General features: G+C 42.0%; 1 protein-coding gene across 1 annotated transcript in view; it reads right to left on the bottom strand.

The window, feature by feature from the left end:
- Window positions 1-16,558: 16,558 nt before the first annotated feature.
- The window catches only part of LOC140542388 (uncharacterized), a 178,955-nt gene continuing 175,255 nt past the window's right edge, over window positions 16,559-20,258 (bottom strand). Inside the window, exon 6 of the mRNA XM_072665335.1 lies at window positions 16,559-16,600. Within this exon, the coding sequence (XP_072521436.1) occupies window positions 16,559-16,600 (42 nt within the window). The remainder of the gene's footprint in view (window positions 16,601-20,258) is intronic.

The following is a 20,258-nucleotide window of genomic DNA, read 5'->3' as shown; positions in this document are numbered from 1 at the left end:
TTACACATACAGCAAAGGTTCTAGTAGGTCTCCTGGGCAGTCTCTGCATTGTTCATATTTGAATACAGAACAAAGGATAAATACATTACAAATGCATATACAGTGTCCTCCATAATTATTGGCACCCCTGGTTAAGATGTGTTCTTTAGCTTCTAATAAATTGAGTTTTTTTCTAAATAATATAGGACCACGATGGAAAAAAGAGTAAAATCCAACCTTTAACTCATAAAATCACCTGTTCCACAATTATTGGCACCCCTAACATTTCTTAGGAAATAAATGTAATTAAAGTATTTCTGTCAATTCTACAGTAGTTTACGAAGTTGATCAGAGTATGTAGGAACATTTATTTATAATTCACAACTTCCTGTTTCCCTGGGGTATAAATATGACGTGACACAGAGGCCATTTCTCTTCAACATGGGAAAGACAAAGAAACATACCATTTAAGTAAGGCAGATGTGTGTTGACCTCCACAAGTCAGGCAATGGCTACAAGAAAATAGCCACTCACCTACACCTGTCCATATCTACTGTCAGAGGAATTATTAAGAAGTTTAAAACAACTGGAACAGTGGTAAACAAGCCTGGACGAGGACGCAAGTTTATTTTGCCACCACGCACAGTGAGGAGGATGATAAGAGAAATAAAAAGGTCTCCAAAGCTCACTGTTACAGAATTGCAACAAATGGTAGCTTCTTGGGGTCACAAAGTCTCCAAAACAACCATCAGGCGCTATCTGCATGCCAAGAAGCTGTTTGGGAGGCATGCACGGAAAAAACCTTTTCTCACTCACAATCATAAACGCAAACGTTTGGAGTTTGCTAAGCAGTACTGGAACTTCAACTGGGACCGTGTGCTTTGGTCGGATGAAACTAAGATAGAGCTTTTTGGCAACAAATGCTCTAAGTGGGTCTGGCGTAACACAAGAGCTGAGTATGCAGAAAAGCACCTCATGCCCACTGTGAAATATGGGGGAGGATCAGTGATGCTGTGGGCCTGTTTCTCTTCCAAAGGCCCTGGGAACCTTGTTAGGGTGCATGGCATCATGAATGCTTTGAAATACCAGGACATTTTAAAACAAAATCTGGTGGCTTCTGCCCAAAAGCTGAAGATGGGTCGTCACTGGGTTTTTCAGCAAGATAATGACCCAAAACATATGGCCAAATCTACACAGAAATGGTTCACCACACACAGAATCAAGCTCCTCCCATGGCCATCTCAGTCCCCAGACCTCAACCCCATTGAAAACCTGTGGGGTAAGCTAAAGAGGAGAGTGCAGAGAAGAGGACCCAGGTCGCTGGATGACTTAGAGAGATTGTGCAAAGAGGAATGGTCAAAGATCCCTCTATCTGTATTCTCCCATCTTGTGAAACATTGGTTGTACAAGATGGGTTGTACAAAGTATAAACATCAGGGGTACCAATAATTGTGGCACACATGATTTGATGTTAAACAATTATTTCTTAATGTGGGATTTTTAAAGCTTGGATTTTACTCTTTTTTTTCCATTGTGGTCCTATATTATTTAGAAAAAAACTAAATTTATTAGAAGCTAAAGAACACATCTTAACCAGGGGTGTCAATAATTATGGAGGGCACTGTATACATAAAGGACATACCCATAAAAGATATGTCCCAAATTTGTCCTTCTTGGTTAGCAATGGCTGAAGTTACTGCCCTTTCCTAAAGACACACATCATTCAACGCAACACAATTACGAAAGTCTCCACTCCATGTTTAAAAATGTTGCAACTCCAGCTAAACATGACGCTCATTGTTAAGGAGGCAACCAATAAAATGAGAGTAAGGGTGAGACAAATTTACTCATGTTTATGTCTAAATCATTTGAAGCAAACATGACCCAACCTACCTCTGCACCGTCTTCCCCTCCAATTACCTGCCCACTTTGTTCCATCTCTCCCGGTCAAATTAGACGAGGTCCTGATACTTTTCTTCAGTCACTGTTCAGAATCACATCGTGGCTTTGTGTTGGAAAAATTACGCATTTTAAGGAACAAATGGCTTCATTTGTTTATTCTAATAATAAATGAATGACATTTGGTAGATATATTTTAAAAAGTAATAAATCTTTTTATTATCAGTATGATATTTAATATATTAAGGATAGTCAAAGATAGTCATTCATGTAGGGGCCAGTAATATTGGCCTGTGGATATCTAAAGTGACTAAGAATAATATTCAAGAGGAGACTACACTGGCCCAGGCGATGTCGTAATATGCTCTGCTGCTTGCCCTCAGGCTTACAGCAGACTCACAGCGCTAAACCGCTGGATGTCCAAGTGGTGTTCAGAAAATCATGTGGGCTTCATAGACAATTGGATAAAGTATGAGGACAAGCCTGGTTTTATAGGCAGGGATGGTGGAGTCCACCCTATGCGGGAGGGTGCTGCCTTACTTTCATGCAGCATAGCCCACAGTCTTTTAGTTAGTCTGCAGAGTTTGATTTGTTCTGATTGTTCTATCAGATGTATGAAGTGGAGAATTTAGCATTTCATTTCAACTCATTTCACTTGTGTGGGGTGAAACTTTTGGCGTTCTCGGTCAGGTACTTTAAACTGCAGGTGCAGATGTGGGAAAATGAACATTTTATTTTAGGTCTTTTCAACTGTATGAAATTCTGTTTCAGGTACTTTAACCTAGATACAGTGGGGTATGAAATGTTTGATTTCTGATATTTACAGTATTTTTAGGATTACATTTCAGGGGGGTGAATCACGTTATCTGAAAAATGGGCTACGCTAACCCTCTTATAGAATCCATAGGGGGCGCTACAAGCTCTGTGTTGAATGTGAAGCGCAACACTGTATCCCGTATTCAGAGCTATGCTACTGAATTCTGTATAAAAAGTAGCAGAACTTTCCTACAGACCACAGTAACAGAACACTGTTCTACAAGAATAGAGTAGCGTAACGATGTCTTACAGAACACAGTAGCCTGAAACTGTTCATTCACAGAGTAGCATAATGCTTTCATACAGAAAACATTAGAATAATTATTTTGATATAGAATACAGTACCAGTACTCTTTCAACCAGAATACGGTAGCATAACACTACACAACCAGCATAGAGGAGCATAACTCATACAGAATACAGTTTTCAATTCAAATACATTTTATTTATACAGCGCTTTCACAACAAATGTGGTCACACAGCAGCTTCACAGAGATCGTTTGATCAAGCCAGTGGCAAGGAAAAAGAGGAACCCATCCTCCTCTGGTCGACACCGGATAGCACAATGAAAAGCAAAACAGGAATAAAACACGGAATTAAGGGAATATGGCCAAGGTGCCGTCAAGCCATAAAAAGATGAACAGGAGTGAAATGTTAAAGTCCATGCAGGTACACTGTCACAAGCACAGCCATGCAGTGAGGGGAGGATGACTCCATTAGAGGCCCCAGAACCGGACAGCGGGCAGGAGGGTGGTGGAGAGAGCCAGGTCTGCTGATGGAACAGTTGAAACTGGGCATCTCAACACATGGGAAAGAGTGAGAAAACACAAAGTGTTAGGAGGGGAAGGGAGGGGAAGGGAGGGGGGTATCACAGCAAAAACTTTTTAGAAGGGTTACAGCAGGACAGGGTAGGCAAGAGCAGCCAAACACAAATGCACTCGCATCAGCAGGGGGCAACTCAGCACATGGGGGAGAGAGAAAGAAAAGGTTTAGGTTTATATATGAATATGAACAGCACTGTAACACCACTCAAGCACAACAAAGCAGCAAACCAATTTATACAGAACACAGCAGTGTAATTTTCATGCAAAACACAAGCAGGACACAGCAGCCCAACACGGTTCAAGCTGAACACAAGCAAGTGGCACAGCTGCAGCCACCTTTAGCACTGTGCTTGCAAGGCAATCTCGAGAAAAATTAGATTTTTAGACACAGCAGCATAATTATTATACAGAACACAGTTAATTGACATCGTTCAAGCAGAACACAGCAGCGTAACAATTTTAATGAAAAACACAAGCAGGACACAGCAGCGAAATACCAAATCAAGCAGAACACAAGCAAGTGGCACAGCAGTGAAATCTCGTTCAAGCAGAACACAGCAGCGTACCAACGTTCATACAAAATACAAGCAGGGCATAGCAGCCCAACATGGATCAAGCAGAACACAAGCAAGTGGCACAGCTGCAGCCACATTTAGCACTGTGCTGGCAAAGCAATCTTGTAAAACAATTGGAGACTGTGGGTGCAAAAGTTTTACTTGTTTCTTACGGAGAGTGGGATTGTTGAGGAGTCGGAAAAGTACAATGCGCCACCTTTCTGCACGTCGCTGGGGAAGATGCAGTAAAGGTCTACAACATGTTACAATTCAGTGAGGAAAATAAATAAATAAATAAAAATAATGAAGAAAAGGTTTAGGTTTATATATGAATATGAACAGCACTGTAACATCGTCCAAGCACAACAAAGCAGCAAAACAATTTACATGCAAAACACAAGCAAGACACAGCTGCCCAACACCGTTCAAGCAGGAAATGGTAGAGAAATATTATTTAAGCAGGACACAGCAGCAGAATAATTTTTATGCAAAACACAAGCAGGCCACAGCAACGCAACATGGATCAAGCAGAACACAGCAGCAAAATTATTATACACAACACAGTTAATTGACATTGTTCAAGCAGAACACAAGCAAGTGGCACAGCAGTAAAATATCGTTCAAGCAGAACACAGCAGCGTACCAACGATCATGCAAAACACAAGCAGGACACAGCAGCCCAACATGGTTCAAGCAGAACACAAGCAAGTGGCACAACTGCAGCCACCTTTAGCACTGTGCTGGCAAGGCAATCTCTTGGAAAATTGGAGACTGTGGGTGCAAAAGGTTTACCTGTTTGTTACAGAGTGGGATTGTTAAGGAGTTTGAAAAAGTCCAATGCCCCCACCTTTCCGCACGTCGCTGGGGAAGATGCAGTGAAGGTTTACAACATGTTAAAATTCAGTGAGGAAGAAACTGAAACAAGAAATGTGCTGAAAAACAAGTTCAGCGATTACCGAGAGTCAAGAAAGAACCTACCCCTATGTTCACCATTTGTTCTTCACGAGAGCTCAGGATCCAGGTGAAAGCACTGAGGCGTACGGGTGGAATTCGGGAACCGGAAACTGCAGAATTCAGCAAAGTATTCACATATTCTGGCCACCGCATGTCACTGTTGGGAAAGCTACCACTCACCTGTGAACACAAAAGCCAAAAATGCTAAATTGAATTTCACATATTGTTGACGGTGATGTACCAGCAATACTAGGACGTGAGACATGGGAGATGTTAGGTGTGGTTGAAAGAGTGCATGGAATCACAACGTAAAATGACATTCTGATAGACAGTCATCTGTTCACTATTCTTGGATTCCTACCAGGACATCACCACATTCAGTAGATCCCATGGTCCCACCAGTGATTCATCCACCAAGAAAAGTCCTGATTGCCCTGAAAGACAACAATCATTGATGAGCTACACAAAATTAAGGGGTGTAAATCACTAAACAGCATGAACCGAACAACTGGGTAAGCAGTAGGGTCACAGTGGTGAGGATCAGATCCACCTTCAGATCACATCACAAATCCGGTACATGGCCATGTGCTCTCTGCAGAAGGTCTCGATCTAGATTGAGAGAAAGTGAGAGCTGTAACACACATGCCTACACCAGAAAACAAGCAGGCACTCATGAGATTCATGGTCATGATTCATTACCTTTCCAAGTTTATTCCCAGCCCGTCTGAAGTCAGCGCACTGACCCAGAGATGCAGCTACTACACACAAGGACCATGGAAGGATGGCCCAATGAGAAAAATCCAAACATACTGGACATTGAAAGCAGAAAAGCAAAACACAGATTCAAGACATGCTGCAGAGAAGACAACTCAAGCAGAAAAGTTATTATGACAGACAGAAAAATAGCCCACCAAGCATATACATGTGGAACAAGGTGAGAATTGAGAGTGCAACCTGCTATCATGATCAGCCACGATTCTTAACAGTCCAGACGCCAGATGGAAGAACCTATAGGAGAAACAGAACACACATTCACAGGACACAGTTCAAGTTCCTGTCCTTCTCCAGATATGGTTATGAACAGAAACAGAAACAAATGTCCTGCTTATGAACAAGTGTGTCACTTTACCAAAAATGTGTCTAACAAAACAAATCAAAGCAGAAGGAGAAAAGAAATCATGCAGTTGAACAAAATGCAGAGGTTTACTCATTGGAAAAGCTGAAATCAGAAAAACATCAACACTGTCACAACAAAAGTGAACAGAATAACTGGACTGTAAATAAAACTACAAGAACTTTGCATTCAGCACCAGTGTCCAACTTGAAAACAATGTCATCGCAGCACAGATCTACAAATCAAAAATGCAAGATTGAATTTTACATTGTTGACAGTGCAATACTAGGACGTGAGACATGCGAGATGTTAGGTGTGGTTTAAAGATGGAAGAACCTAAAGGAGAAACAGAAAACACATCCTCAGGAAGACTGAAAGAGAGTTTCCATCAGAATCACCTAATGTTGTTGCCGATTCCCGTTTCGAGCCGCAGGTCAGTGAATCCAGTCCACCTGCAGAAACTGGTATTGCAAAACAAACCAGACTTACCTGAGACACATCCGAGAGAGGCATTCTTCACAAGGTCAGGAAGACAAGAAAACACAAGGACTGAATCTGGAACACACATACAGTGCACATTTAGAATATTCACAAACACATTCAGAGGACACGGTTCAAGCTCCTGTCCATCTGCTGACTGAATTTAAAGTTACTGACATTTATTGCATCTTAGATTTGTTTAGGTTATTCTGCAATGTCAAGCTATTCTCATATATGAATAAAAACAAATAAAAAAAATAAAAAAAGTGGGGATGTCACCTATGTTATGTACCAAAGAGGCAACCAAACACAAAGTATAATCACAGAGTCGTCCTTAGTCCATACTTTACACTGAGGAACCGGTAAGAAGAGAGGAAATCAAGCAGAGGGGAAAACCGGCAGTGGTGTTCGAGGAGCCCTCAGCTTTTCTCGGGCCCGTTAAAAGCACTGACGCGTACACCACAGACCTGAAGAAGGCAAAAGACCATGAATTCAGTGAGTTGCATGACTCGTTAATCAGAGACAGGACTGTTTGTGGTATTGGGGAAGACTAATTGTGGGCAAGGTTGCTGAGAAAAACAGATCGGACACGGACAAAGGCCATGAATATCTGCTGTACAAATGAAGGAATATCAAGTGAAGTGAAAAAAAAGTGCTCAATGACATACAAAACAGAACGACAGAAACAAAACAAACAGTTGGGTTTGAACACAAGAGCAAATCCAAAATAGCTAAAAATGAACAAGCAACAGAAGCAAGCTGCTCCAGATGTGGTTATGAACATAAACAGAAACATAGCACGCAGTTGAACAAAAGGCAGAGCAGGAACATTTCTTCATTGGAACAGTTGAAATCAGAAAAACAGAATATTAGAGAAACCTCAACACTCTCACAACAAAAGTGAAAAGAATAACTGGACTGAAAATAAAACAAGAACTTTGCATTCAGCACCAGTGTTTAAACTTAAAGACAAGGTCATCACAGCACAGATCTACAATTCAGATTTGAAACAGAACTCAAATCAAAAATGCATGATTAAATATCTCATTGTTTACAGTGATGTACAAGCAATACTAGGACGTGAGACATGATGAAAGAACCTGTAGGAGAAACAGAAGACACCTCCTCAGGGCGGCTAAAAGAGTCCCCATCGGCATCACCCAATGTTGTTGCAGATTCCTGTGTCGAGCCGCAGGTCAGGGAATCCGGTCCACCTGTAGAAGCCGGTATTGCAAAACAATCTGACTTACCTGAGTCACATCCGAGAGAGGCATAGAGAGGCTTTCTTCCACAGACCTGAAAAAGGCAAAAGACCATGAATTCGGTGAGGTGCATGACTCGTTAATCAGAGACAGGACTGTTTGTGGTATTGGGGAAGACTAATTGTGGGCAAGGTTGCTGAAAGAAACAGATCAGACATAGACAAAGGCCATGAATATCTGCTGTGCAAATAAAGGGACATCGAATGAAGTGAAAAAAAAAAAAAAGTGTTCAATGAAAAACAAAACAGAACGACAGAAACAAAACAAACAGTTGGGTTTGAACACAAAAGCAAATCCAAACTAGCAAAAAATGAACAAGCAACAGAAGCAAGCTGCTCCAGATGTGGTTATGAACACAAACAAAAACATGTCCTGCCTATGGCCAAGTGTGTAAATCCTGCAACAGAAATCACTTTACCAAAAATGTGAAAAACAAAATCAGAGCAGAATGAGGGAAGAAAAAATCATGCAGATGAACAAGGCAAAAATCATAGCAAAAACTTTTTAGAAGGGTTACAGCAGGACAGGGTAGGCAAGAGCAGCCAAACGCATTCGCACCCGCAGACCGCAGGGGGCAGCTCAGCACACAGAAAAGAGAGAAGAAATGAAGAAAAAAAAATAAAATAAATAAACAATAATAATGAAGAAGAAGGATTATTATTTATATATGAAAATGAACAGCATTGTAACACCGCTCAAGCACAAAGCAGTCAAAATTTATACAGAACACAGCAGTGTAACCATTCTCATGCAGAACAGAAGCAGGACAGAGCAGCCCAACACCGTTCAAGCAAGTGGCACAGCAGCAAAATATCGTTCAAGCACAAGACAGCAGCGTAACAATTTTGATGCAGAACACAAGCAGGACACAGCAGCCCAACACGGTTCAAGCAGAACACAAGCAAGTTGCACAGCTGCAGCCACCTTTAGCACTGTGCTTGCAAGGCAATCTTGTAAAAAATTAGGATTATTGAGGAGTCTGAAGAAGTCGAATGCGCCACCTTTCCGCACTTCGCTGGGGAAGATGCAGTGAAGGTCTACAACATGTTACAATTTAGTGAGGAAGAAACTGAAACAAGAAATGTGCTGAAAAACAAGTTCAGGGATTGCAGAGTCAAGAAAGAACCTACCCTATGTTCACCATTTGTTCTTCACGAGAGCTCAGGGTCCAGCTGACAGCACTGAGGCGTACGGGAGGAATTTGGGGACCAGAAACTGCAGAATTCAGCAAAGTACTCACATATTCTGGCCACCGCATGTCACTGCTGGGAAAGCTACAGCTCACCTGTGAACACAAAAGCCAAAAATACAAAAATGAATTTCACATATTGTTGATTGTGATGTACCAGCAGTACTAGAGCGTGAGACATGGGAGATGTTACAGCAGGACAGGGTAGTAAAGAGCAGCCAAACACAAATGCACTCGCACAAGCAGACAGCAGGGGGCAGCTCAGCACATGGGGGAGAGAGAAGAAATGAAGGAAAAAATAAAATGAAAAAAAGGTTTAGGTTTATGTATGAATATGAACAGCACTGTAACACCACTCAAGCACAACAAAGCAACAAAACAAATTATACAGAACACAGCATCATCATTTTCATGCAAAACAAACAGGACACAGCAGCATAACAATTTTTATGCAGAACACAAGCAGGACACAGCAGCCCAACATGGTTCAAGCAGAACACAGTAGCGAAATATCGTTTAAGCAGGGCACAGCAGCATAACGTTGATGAAAAACACGCAGGACAGCAGCGAAATTATTATACAGAACAAGTGACCCTGTTCAAGCAGAACACAGCAGAGTAACAAATTTGATGCAAAACACAAGCAGGACACAGCAGCCCAACACGGTCGAAGCAGCACACAAGCAAGTGGCACAGCTGCAGCCACCTTTAGCACTGTGCTTGCAAGGCAATCTCATCAAAAATTGGATTTTTAGGTGCAAAAGTTTTACCTGTTTCTTACCGAGAGTGGGATTATTGAGGAGTCTGAAAAAGTCCAATGCGCCACCTTTCCACACGTCGCAGGAAAAGATGCAGTGATTGTCTACAACATGTTACAATTCAGAGAGAAAGAAACTGAAACAAGAAATGCGCTGAAAAACAAGTTCAGCGATTACTGTGAGTCAAGAAAGAACCTACCCTATGTTCACCATTTGTTCTTCACAAGAGCTCAGGATCCAGCTGAAAGCGTACGGGAAGAATTCGGGGACCAAAAACTGCAGAATTCAGCACAGTACTCAGACTACATATTCTAGTCACCGCATGTCCTCGTGGGAAAGCTACCACTCAACCTGTGAACACAAAAGCCAAAAACGCTAAACTGAATTTCACATATTGTTGACGGTGATGTACCAGCAATACTAGGACGTGAGACATGGGAGATGTTAGGTGTGGTTGAAAGAGTGCATGGAATCACAACTTAAAATTACATTCTGAAAGGCATTGATCTGTTCACTGTTCTTTGATTCCTACCAGGACATCACCACATTCAAGTAGATCCCATGGTCTCACCAGTGATTCATCCACCAAGAAAAGTCCCGATTGCCCTGAAAGACAACAATCATTGATGAGCTACACAAAATGGAGAAAAGGGGTGTAATCACCAAACAGCATGAGCTGAATAACTGGGTAAACAGCATGGTCACAGTGGTGAGGATTTAGGCAGATCAACCTTCATGATGAAAGTTCCAAGCTCTGCACACTGAACATACCCATTGAAAGATACAGATTCCTCTGACTTTCTTTTGGAGTGTCCTCAGCTTCAGAGGTATTCCAAAGGTCAATTGCAGACTATTAAAGGCCTGGAAGGTGTCGTCAACATTCCGAACGATATCTTAGTCTGGGGTGAAACGGTCAAGGAAACATGACGGCAGACTCCAAGTGCTGAAAACGGAAAGACAGTGGAACCTGAAACTCAACAAAAACAAGTGCAAGATCAGATCATCACAAATGCGGTACATGGCCATATGCTCGCTGCAGAAGGTCTCAATCCAGATCAAGTGAGAGCTGTAACACACATGCCTGCACCAGAAAACAAACAGGCACTCATGAGATTAATGGGCATGATTCAGTACCTTTCCAAGTTTATTCCCAACCTGTCTGAAGTCAGTGCACCTCTCAGAAAACTGCTTGAGCATGACACTCCGTGGCAAGTCAAGCACAAAGCTATGAAAAACTGAAATCTCTGGTACTGGTAACACCATGGTACTGGTACACCATCTGTAGATGCGAGCTCAGAAGGCTTCGGAGCAGCAGTTCTGCAGGAGGGAAAGCCAGTGGCTAAATTACATTCCGAAAGGCAACAGCAAATGATCCAGAGATGCAGCTACTACACACAAGGACCATGGAAGGATGGCCCAATGAGGAAAAATCCAAAACATACAGGACATTCAAAGAAGAAAAGCAAAATGCAGATTTAAGATAAGCTGTAGAGAAAACAACAAGTAGAACAGCTATTATGACAGACAGACAAAGAACCCACCAAACATATACATGTGGAACAAGGTGAGAATTCAGAGAGGGCAACCTGCTATCATGATCAGCCACGATTCTTCACAGTCCAGACGCCAGATGGAGAAACCTATAGAGAAAAAAGAGAACAGAACACACATTCACAGGACACAGTTCAAGTTCCTGTTCTTCTCCACATGTGGTTATGAACATTAACAGAAACAATGTCCTGCTTATGGACAAGTGTGCAAATCCTGTAACAGCAAAATCACTTCACCAAAAATGTGTCTAACAAAACAAATCAGAACAGAATGACGGGGGGAAAAAAAATCATGCAGTTGAACAAAAAGGCAGAGCAGGAAGATTTCTTCATTGGAACAGTTGAAGTAAGAAACAAAAACAGGAGTATTAGATAAACATCAACAGTGTAACAACAAAAGTCAATAGAATAACTGCACTGAAAATAAAACAAGAACATTGTTTTCAAGTTGGACACTGGTGCTGAATGCAAGGTCATCTCAGGAAATGTCTACAAGTCACTTAGATTTGAAACAAAACTCCAGAATTCAGCTTGAAAACCGCTCACATACTCTAGACACTGCATGTCACCGTTGGGAAAGCTAACGCTCACCTGTGAACACAAAGGCCACAAATGCAAGATTGAATTTCACATTGTTGACAGTGATGTACCAGCAATACTAGGATGTGAGACATGTGAGATGTCAGGTGTGGTTTAAAGAGTGCATGGAATCACAACGTAAAATGACATTCTGATAGACGGTCATCTGTTCACTGTTCTTGGATTCCTACCAGGGCATCACCACATTCAGTAGATCCCATGGTCCCACCAAGAAAAGTCCTGATTGCCTGAAATACAACAATCATTGATGAGCTACACAAAATGGAGAAAAGGGGTGTAATCCCCAAACAGCATGAACTGAACGACTGAGTAAGCAGTATGGTCACAGTGGTGAGGATTTTGGCAGATCAAACTTCAGATCACATCACAAATCCGGTACATGGCCATGTGCTTTCTGCAGAAGGTCTCAATTTAGATTGAGAGAAAGTGAGAGCTGTAACACACATGCCTACACCAAAAAACAAGCAGGCACTCATGAGATTCATGGTCATGATTCATTACCTTTCCAAGTTTATTCCCAGCCTGTCTGAAGTCAGCGCACTGATCCAGAGATGCAGCTACTACACACAATCACCATGGAAGGATGGCCCAATGAGAAAAATCCAAACATACTGGACATTCAAAGCAGAAAAGCAAAATACAGATTCAAGACAAGCTGTAGATAAGACAACTCAAGCAGAACAGCTATTATGACAGACAGACAGACAAAGAGCCCACCAAGCATATACATGTGGGACAAGGTGACAATTCAGAGAAAGGCAACCTGCTATCATGATCAGCAACGATTCTTCACAGTCCAGACACCAGATGGAAGAACCTATAGGAGAAACGGAAAACAGAACACACATTCAAGTTCCTGTCCCTCTCCAGATGTGGTTATGAACATAAACAGAAACAATATCCTGCTTATGGACAAGTGTGCAAATCCTGTAACAGCAAAATCACTTTACCAAAAATGTGTCTAACAAAACAAATCAAAGCAGAAAGAGAAAAGAAATCAAGTAGTTGAACAAAATGCAGAGGTTTACTCATTGGAAAAGCTGAAATCAGAAAAACATTGACACTGTCACAACAGTGGACAACTGGACTGTAAATAAAACTACAAGAACTTTGCATTCAACACCAGTGTCCAACTTGAAGACAATGTCATCGCAGCACAGATCTACAAATCAAAAATGCAAGATTGAATTTTACATTGTTGACAGTGCAATACTAGGACGTGAGACATGCGAGACGTTAGGTGTGGTTTAAAGATGGAAGAACCTATAAGAGAAACAGAAAACACTTCCTCAGGACGACTGAAAAACAGTTCCCATCAGCATCACCCAATGTTGTTGCCGATTCCCATTTTGAGTCGCAGGTCAGTGAATCTGGTCCACCTGCAGAAACTGGTACTGCAAAACAATCAGTCTTACCTGAGACACATCCGAGAGGCATTCTTCACAAGGTCAGGAAGACAAGTGAAAACGCCAGCAAGATACAAGGACTGAATCTGGAACACACACATACAGTACACATTTAGAATATTCACAAACACATTCAGAGGACACGGTTCAAGCTCCTGTCCATCTGCTGACTGAATTTAAAGTTACTGTCATTTACTGCATCTTAGATTTGTTTAGTTTATTCTGCAATGTCAAGCTATTCTCATAAATATGGTGTCAAATGTACAGTTCATGTAGTTCAGTTCAGAGACTTCATCTCATTTCCCTTGAGTTTTAAAGCATTATGGTCAGACAGTGTTTGTATGAACGTTGTTGAGAGTCCTGCACAGCCCAAATCATCCTCATTTATAGTTCTATTCATATTAAGAGAAACAAAAATATATAAATTCAAGTGTGGGGATTTCACATTATGTAGCTAAGAGGCAGCCCTACCTAAGAATCACGCAGGTCACCCAAAAGTAATAAAGTGTAAGTGTACCACAGAGTCGTCCTTCCTCCATACTGCACAGCCATGCAGTGAGGTGAGGATGACTCCATTCGAGGCCCCAGAACCAGACAGCAGGCAGGAGGGTGGTGGAGAGAGCCAGGTCTGCCGATGGAACAGTTGAAACTGGGCATCTCAACACATGGGAAAGAGAAAAAACACAAAGGGTTAGGAGGGGGGGGGAAAATCACACGGGTTACAGCAGGACAGGGTAGGCAAGAGCAGCCAAACGCACCCGCAGACAGCAGGGGGCAGCTCAGCACACGGGGAAGAGAGAAGAAATTAAGAAAAAAATAATAATAATGAAGAAAAGGTTTAGGTTTATATATGAATATGAACAGCATTGTTACACCGCTCAAGCACAACAAAGCAGTCAAACAATTTATACAAAACACAGCAGTGTAACCACTCATGCAGAACACAAGCAGGAGAGAGCAGCAAAACACCGTTCAAGCAGAACACAAGCAAGTGCCACAGCAGCGAAATATTGTTCAAGCACAAGACAGCAGCGAAACAATTTTGATGCAGGACACAGCATCCCCACATGGTAAAAGCAGAACACAGTAGTGAAAGGTTGTTCAAGCAGAACACAGCAGTGAAATACCAATCAAGCGGCACAGCAGCGAAATATCATTCAAGCAGGGCACAGCAGCGTAACAATTTTGATGCAGAACACAAGCAGGACACAGCAGCCCAACACAGTTCAAGCAGAACACAGTAGTGAAATATCATTCAAGCAGGGCACAGCAGCGTAACAATTTTTATGCAGAACACAAGCAGGACACAGCAGCCCAACATGGTTCAAGCAGAACACAGTAGCGAAATATCGTTTAAGCAGGGCACAGCAGCATAACGTTGATGAAAATCACAAGCAGGACAGCAGCGAAATTATTATACAGAACAAGTGACACTGTTCAAGCAGAACACAGCAGAGTAACAAATTTGATGCAAAACACAAGAAGGATACAGCAGCCCAACACGGTCGAAGCAACACACAAGCAAGTGGCACAGCTGCAGCCACCTTTAGCACTGTGCTTGCAAGGCAATCTCATCAAAAATTGGATTTTTAGGTGCAAAAGTTTTACCTGTTTCTTACAGAGAGTGGGATTGTTGAGGAGTCTGAAATGGTACAATGCGCCACCTTTCCGCACATCGCAGGGAAAGATGCAGTGATGGTCTACAACATGTTACAATTCAGAGAGAAAGAAACTGAAACAAGAAATGTGCTAAAAACAAGTTCAGGGATTACTGAGAGTCAAGAAAGAACCTACCCTATGTTCACCATTTGTTCTTCACGAGAGCTCTGGATCCAGCTGAAAGCGTACGGGAAGAATTCGGGGACCAAAAACTGCAGAATTCAGCAAAGTACTCACATATTCCGGCCACTGCATGTCACCGTTGGGAAAGCTACCACTCACCTGTGAACACAAAAGCCAAAAATGCTAAACTGAATTTCACATATTGTTGACGGTGATGTACCAGCAATACTAGGACGTGAGACATGGGAGATGTTAGGTGTGGTTGAAAGAGTGCATGGAATCACAACGTAAAATGACATTCTGATAGACATTGATCTGTTCACTGTTCTTGGATTCCTACCAGGACATCACCACATTCAAGTAGATCCCATGGTCTCACCAGTGATACATCCACCAAGAAAAGTCCCGATTGCCCTGAAAGACAACAATCATTGATGAGCTACACAAAATGGAGAAAAGGGGTGTAATCACCAAACAGCATGAACCGAACGACTGGATAAGTAGCATGGTCACAGTGGTGAGGATTTTGGCAGATCAAACTTCATGATGAAAGTTCCAAGCTCTGCACACTGAACATACCCATTGAAAGATACAGATTCCTTTGACTTTCTTTTGGAGTGTCCTCAGCTTCAGATGTATTCCAAAGGTCAATTGCAGACTATTAAAGGCCTGGAAGGTGTCGTCAACGTTACGAACGATATCTTAGTCTGGGGTGAAACGGTCAAGGAAACATGACGGCAGGCTCATCCAAGTGCTGAAAAGGGAAAGACAGTGGAACCTGAAACTCAACAAAAACAAGTGCAAGATCAGATCATCCCAAATGTGGTACATTGGCCATATGCTCGCTGCAGAAGGTCTCAATCCAGATCAAGATAAAGTGAGAACTGTAACACACATGCCTACACCAGAAAACTAACAGGCACTCATGAGATTAATGGGCATGATTCAGTACCTTTCCAAGTTTATTCCCAACCTGTCTCAAGTCAGTGCACCTCTCAGAAAACTGCTCGAGCATGACACTCCGTGGCAAGTCAAGCACAAAGCTATGAAAACCTGAAATCTCTGGTACACCATCTGTAGATGCAAGCTCAGAAGGCTTCGGAGCCGCAGTTCTGCAGGAGGGAAAGCCAGTGGCTAAATTACATTACGAAAGGCAACAGCAAATGATTCAGAGATGCAGCTACTACACACAAGGACCATGGAAGGATGGCCCGATGAGGAAAAATACAAACATACTGGACATTCAAAGAAGAAAAGCAAAATGCAGATTTAAGACAAGCTGTAGAGAAGACAACTCAAGCAGAACAGCTATTATGACAGACAGAAAGAGCTCACCAAGCATATACATGTGGGACAAGGTGAGAATTCAGTGAGGGCAACCTGCTATCATGATCAGCCACGATTCTTCGCAGTCCAGACGCGAGATGGAAGAACCTATAGAAGAAAACAGAACACACATTCACAGAACACAGTTCAAGTTCCTGTCCTTCTCCAGATGTGGTTATGAACAGACACATTTTTGGTAAAGTGATTTTGCTATTACAGGATTTGCACACTTGTCCATAAGCAGGACATTGTTTCTGTTTAACAAAACAAATCAGAACAGAATGACGGGGGGAAAAAAATCATGCAGTTGAACAAAAAGGCAGAGCAGGAACATTTCTTCATTGGAACAATTGAAATCAGAAAAACTCAATACATCAGAAAAACATTGACAGTCACAACAAAAGTGAAAATCAAAATAAAAACAACTTTGTCTTCAGATTGGACACTGGTGCTGAACGCAATGTCATCACAGCACAGATCTACAAATCAGCTTTGAAACAAAATCCAGAATTCTGCTTGAAAACCACTCCCATATTCTAGACACTGCAGGTCACCGCTGGGAAAGCTAACGCTCACCTGTGAACACAAAAGCCAGAAATGCAAGATTAAATTTCACATTGCTGACAGTGATGTACAAGCAACACTAGGACATGAGACATGATGGAAGAACCTATAGGAGAAACAGAAAACACGTCCTCAGGACGACTGAAAGAGTTCCCATCAGCATCACCCAATGTTGTTGCAGATTCCTGTGTCGAGCAGCAGGTCAGTGAATCTGGTCCACCTGCAGAAACTGGTACTGCAAAACAATCAGACTTACCTGAGACACATCCGAGAGAGACATTCTTCACAAGGTCAGGAAGACAAGTGAAAACACCAGCAAGATAAAAGGACTGAATCTGGAACACACATACAGTACACATTTACAATATTCACACACACATTCAGAGGACACGGTTCAAGCTCCTGTCCATCTGCTGACTGAACTTAAAGTTACTGTCATTTACTGCATCTTAGATTTGTTTAGTTTATTCTGCAACGTCAAGCTATTCTCATAAATATGGTGTCAAATGTACAGTTCATGTAGTTCAGTTCAGAGACTTCATCTCATTTCCCTTGAGTTTTAAAGCATTATGGTCCGACAGTGTTTGTATGAACGTTGTTGAGAGTCCTGCACAGCCCAAATCATCCTCATTTATAGTTCTATTCATATTAAGAGAAACAAAAATATATCAATTCAAGTGTGGAGATTTCACATGTTCTGTAGCTAAGAGGCAGCCCTAGCTAAGAATCACGCAGCTCACCCAAAAGTAATAAAGTGTAAGTGTAGCACAGAGTCGTCCTTCCTCCATACTTTACACTGAGGAACTGAACCGGTTAGCAGAGGGAAAAACGGCCGTGGTGGTCGAGGAGCTCCTCGGCTTTTCCGGGGTCACGCAGACGCCGCCAGTCCCTCTCCGGTGCGGGAGTGGAGACGACGACTCTCGGTGTCCGTCGCGCCGGTAGTGCTGGAGCTCAGACGCCGCGTTGGAGGAGTCACGGGTCAAGCTGGACGACTTCCTTGCAGAGCGGCTGGAAAGCTCGTTTTTCCGCGGTCGCCATGTTTCTCGAGGGTAAAGAGAAAAACGCAAAGCGCGGTTAGTGAGACAGAGGACTGTACAGTAACACAGACAGCACAAGGATTCCAACAAGTGCCTAAGATGAAGAAGACAAAGCTCACATTACGGACTATAAAGTAGGATGGCCGGTCGAAGCTCTGTGTGGAATCACGGCTCGAGCTTTGAAAGCAGGGCCGCATCGAAACAGCAGCTCAGAGTCTCCTGAAAATACCTACGATCACGTGACCGCCGGAAACGAAGCTTCCTTACGTCACTGGAACGCAATCGCGGGTCAATGCGCGTGAGTTTCCGGTCCCGCTGTAGACGAGCTGCATATAATCTGAAATATGTACTTAAATAAAACGGAAATACAGAACATGTGTGAATTTGCTTCACTTTCATGATAAAATTATTGACATTCCTCAGCATTCAAGGGTTTTTACTGGAGACGATGTGAAATGACCTTGAATAAAAACATTTTACAGCTCTATTTCTGTGTTCAACAGATGTACAGTCTACATGCACATTCAACAGTGGTGTTTTTCCCTTAATCTCATAGTGTCAAACATGGCTGTTTTGTTTAGGAGGAGAGTAAAGGAATTACACACTCAGATGAAATTCATTCAGTTAAAGGAAGAAACGCAGTCCGACATCGCTGTATGGAGCAGTTTGGACAAAGCTTATGAACACAAGTGAATCAGGCAGTGGTGGTGTAGTATTGTATTTGTACAACAGGTGGCGCAGTAGAGCTGTGAAGCTGAGCAGCATCCAACCACTTTTCCCTCATTTCTGCATGAAAGGGTTGATTGATTACAGACTCATTTTTGTGATAAAGGATCTGCCCTGTTTTTAGACTTTTATAAAGCCTCAGTTCAGCAGAGCTTTATTTTATTAAGTAATTATTATATTTTCTTTATATTATCTGACAGTAACACACTATATGTCCAAATGTTTTTGGACACCATTTTTTAATCAACGCATTCAGCAATCAGTTGCACCCATTGCTGACACTGTCCCTGTAATGCAGTATTGCCAATAGAATAGGACTCTCTGGAACAGATAAACATGAACCTATCGGCTCCATGCCTAATGCCAATCGTGGGCTAGAGGGGTATAAAGCCTCCAGCATTGAGCTGAGGAGAGGTGGAACTGTGTTCTCTGGAATGATGGTGCTCATGATGCCCTTTACTTCTAGGGTGAGCTGGGGAAACTTTTAACTTTGAGTTGGAGATGAGGTTGGGTGATTATCCAATATTCTGACCTCACCAATGCTCTTCTTGCTAAATGCATTCCTCACAGCAATGCTCCAAAATCTAGCAGAAAGTCTTCCATGGCAGTAGAAACAGTTACTCCAACAAAAGCAGGCTAAACTCCTTTTTAATACTCTTGAGTTTAAAAGAAATAATAAATAAGCAGGTGTCCAAATACTTTTGTCATATAGTGTTTTTCTTAGAAATGCTGAATTCTTTTGTTGAAGAGACTCTGGTCAGTTCTGAGATCAGCAGGTCTAAACTTAAACCTGGACTAAATACAGAGAGAAGTTTTAAATTTTACTTTGAGTAGAAACAAATAAACATCCAGAACACATCAGTAATGCAGAACAGCTCTTCATTCAGGCTCTTTTCCTGAACATGATATTAATAATATAAACTTTACAGCTGTTTGGAAAAGATGAAGCATTAAGGAGGAGTCTAAAGTAAGTGTAGAAATGAAGACGCTGCTCAGCACTGATGTAAGTATTAATGATAAACTGATTAGTCGTGTGCTTCTCTGTGGACAAGTTGTGATGAAAAGGAGGATCTCAGCCCGTTCTCTTCCTACAATGGAAAACACACACACACACACACACACACACACACACACACGTTAAACACTGCATACACTTCCATCTCCAACTATGAGGGTTTATTTAGGGTGTATTCTACACACTGTACACTAACATGTTTCTATAAAACAACAATGGGGCAGAAATGAAAGTATTGCAGCACTGATATTAAAAAGTACCACAAGTGTTTGAGCAGCATGAGTGTAGAGCTTTTGCACTGACTGAATGTTAAACTGAAGGTCACACTGATGGTCAATAAGAGGAAATATCTCACATACTTTAAAGATTAATCTTAGTTTAGATACAGGAGAGGAAACCTCGGCTTCCTGGTTTAAAAACTGTA

Source organism: Salminus brasiliensis, chromosome 20 (genome assembly GCF_030463535.1).
Source record: "Salminus brasiliensis chromosome 20, fSalBra1.hap2, whole genome shotgun sequence".
Lineage (NCBI taxonomy): Eukaryota > Metazoa > Chordata > Actinopteri > Characiformes > Bryconidae > Salminus > Salminus brasiliensis.
This window is presented reverse-complemented; position numbering and strand designations above follow the sequence as displayed.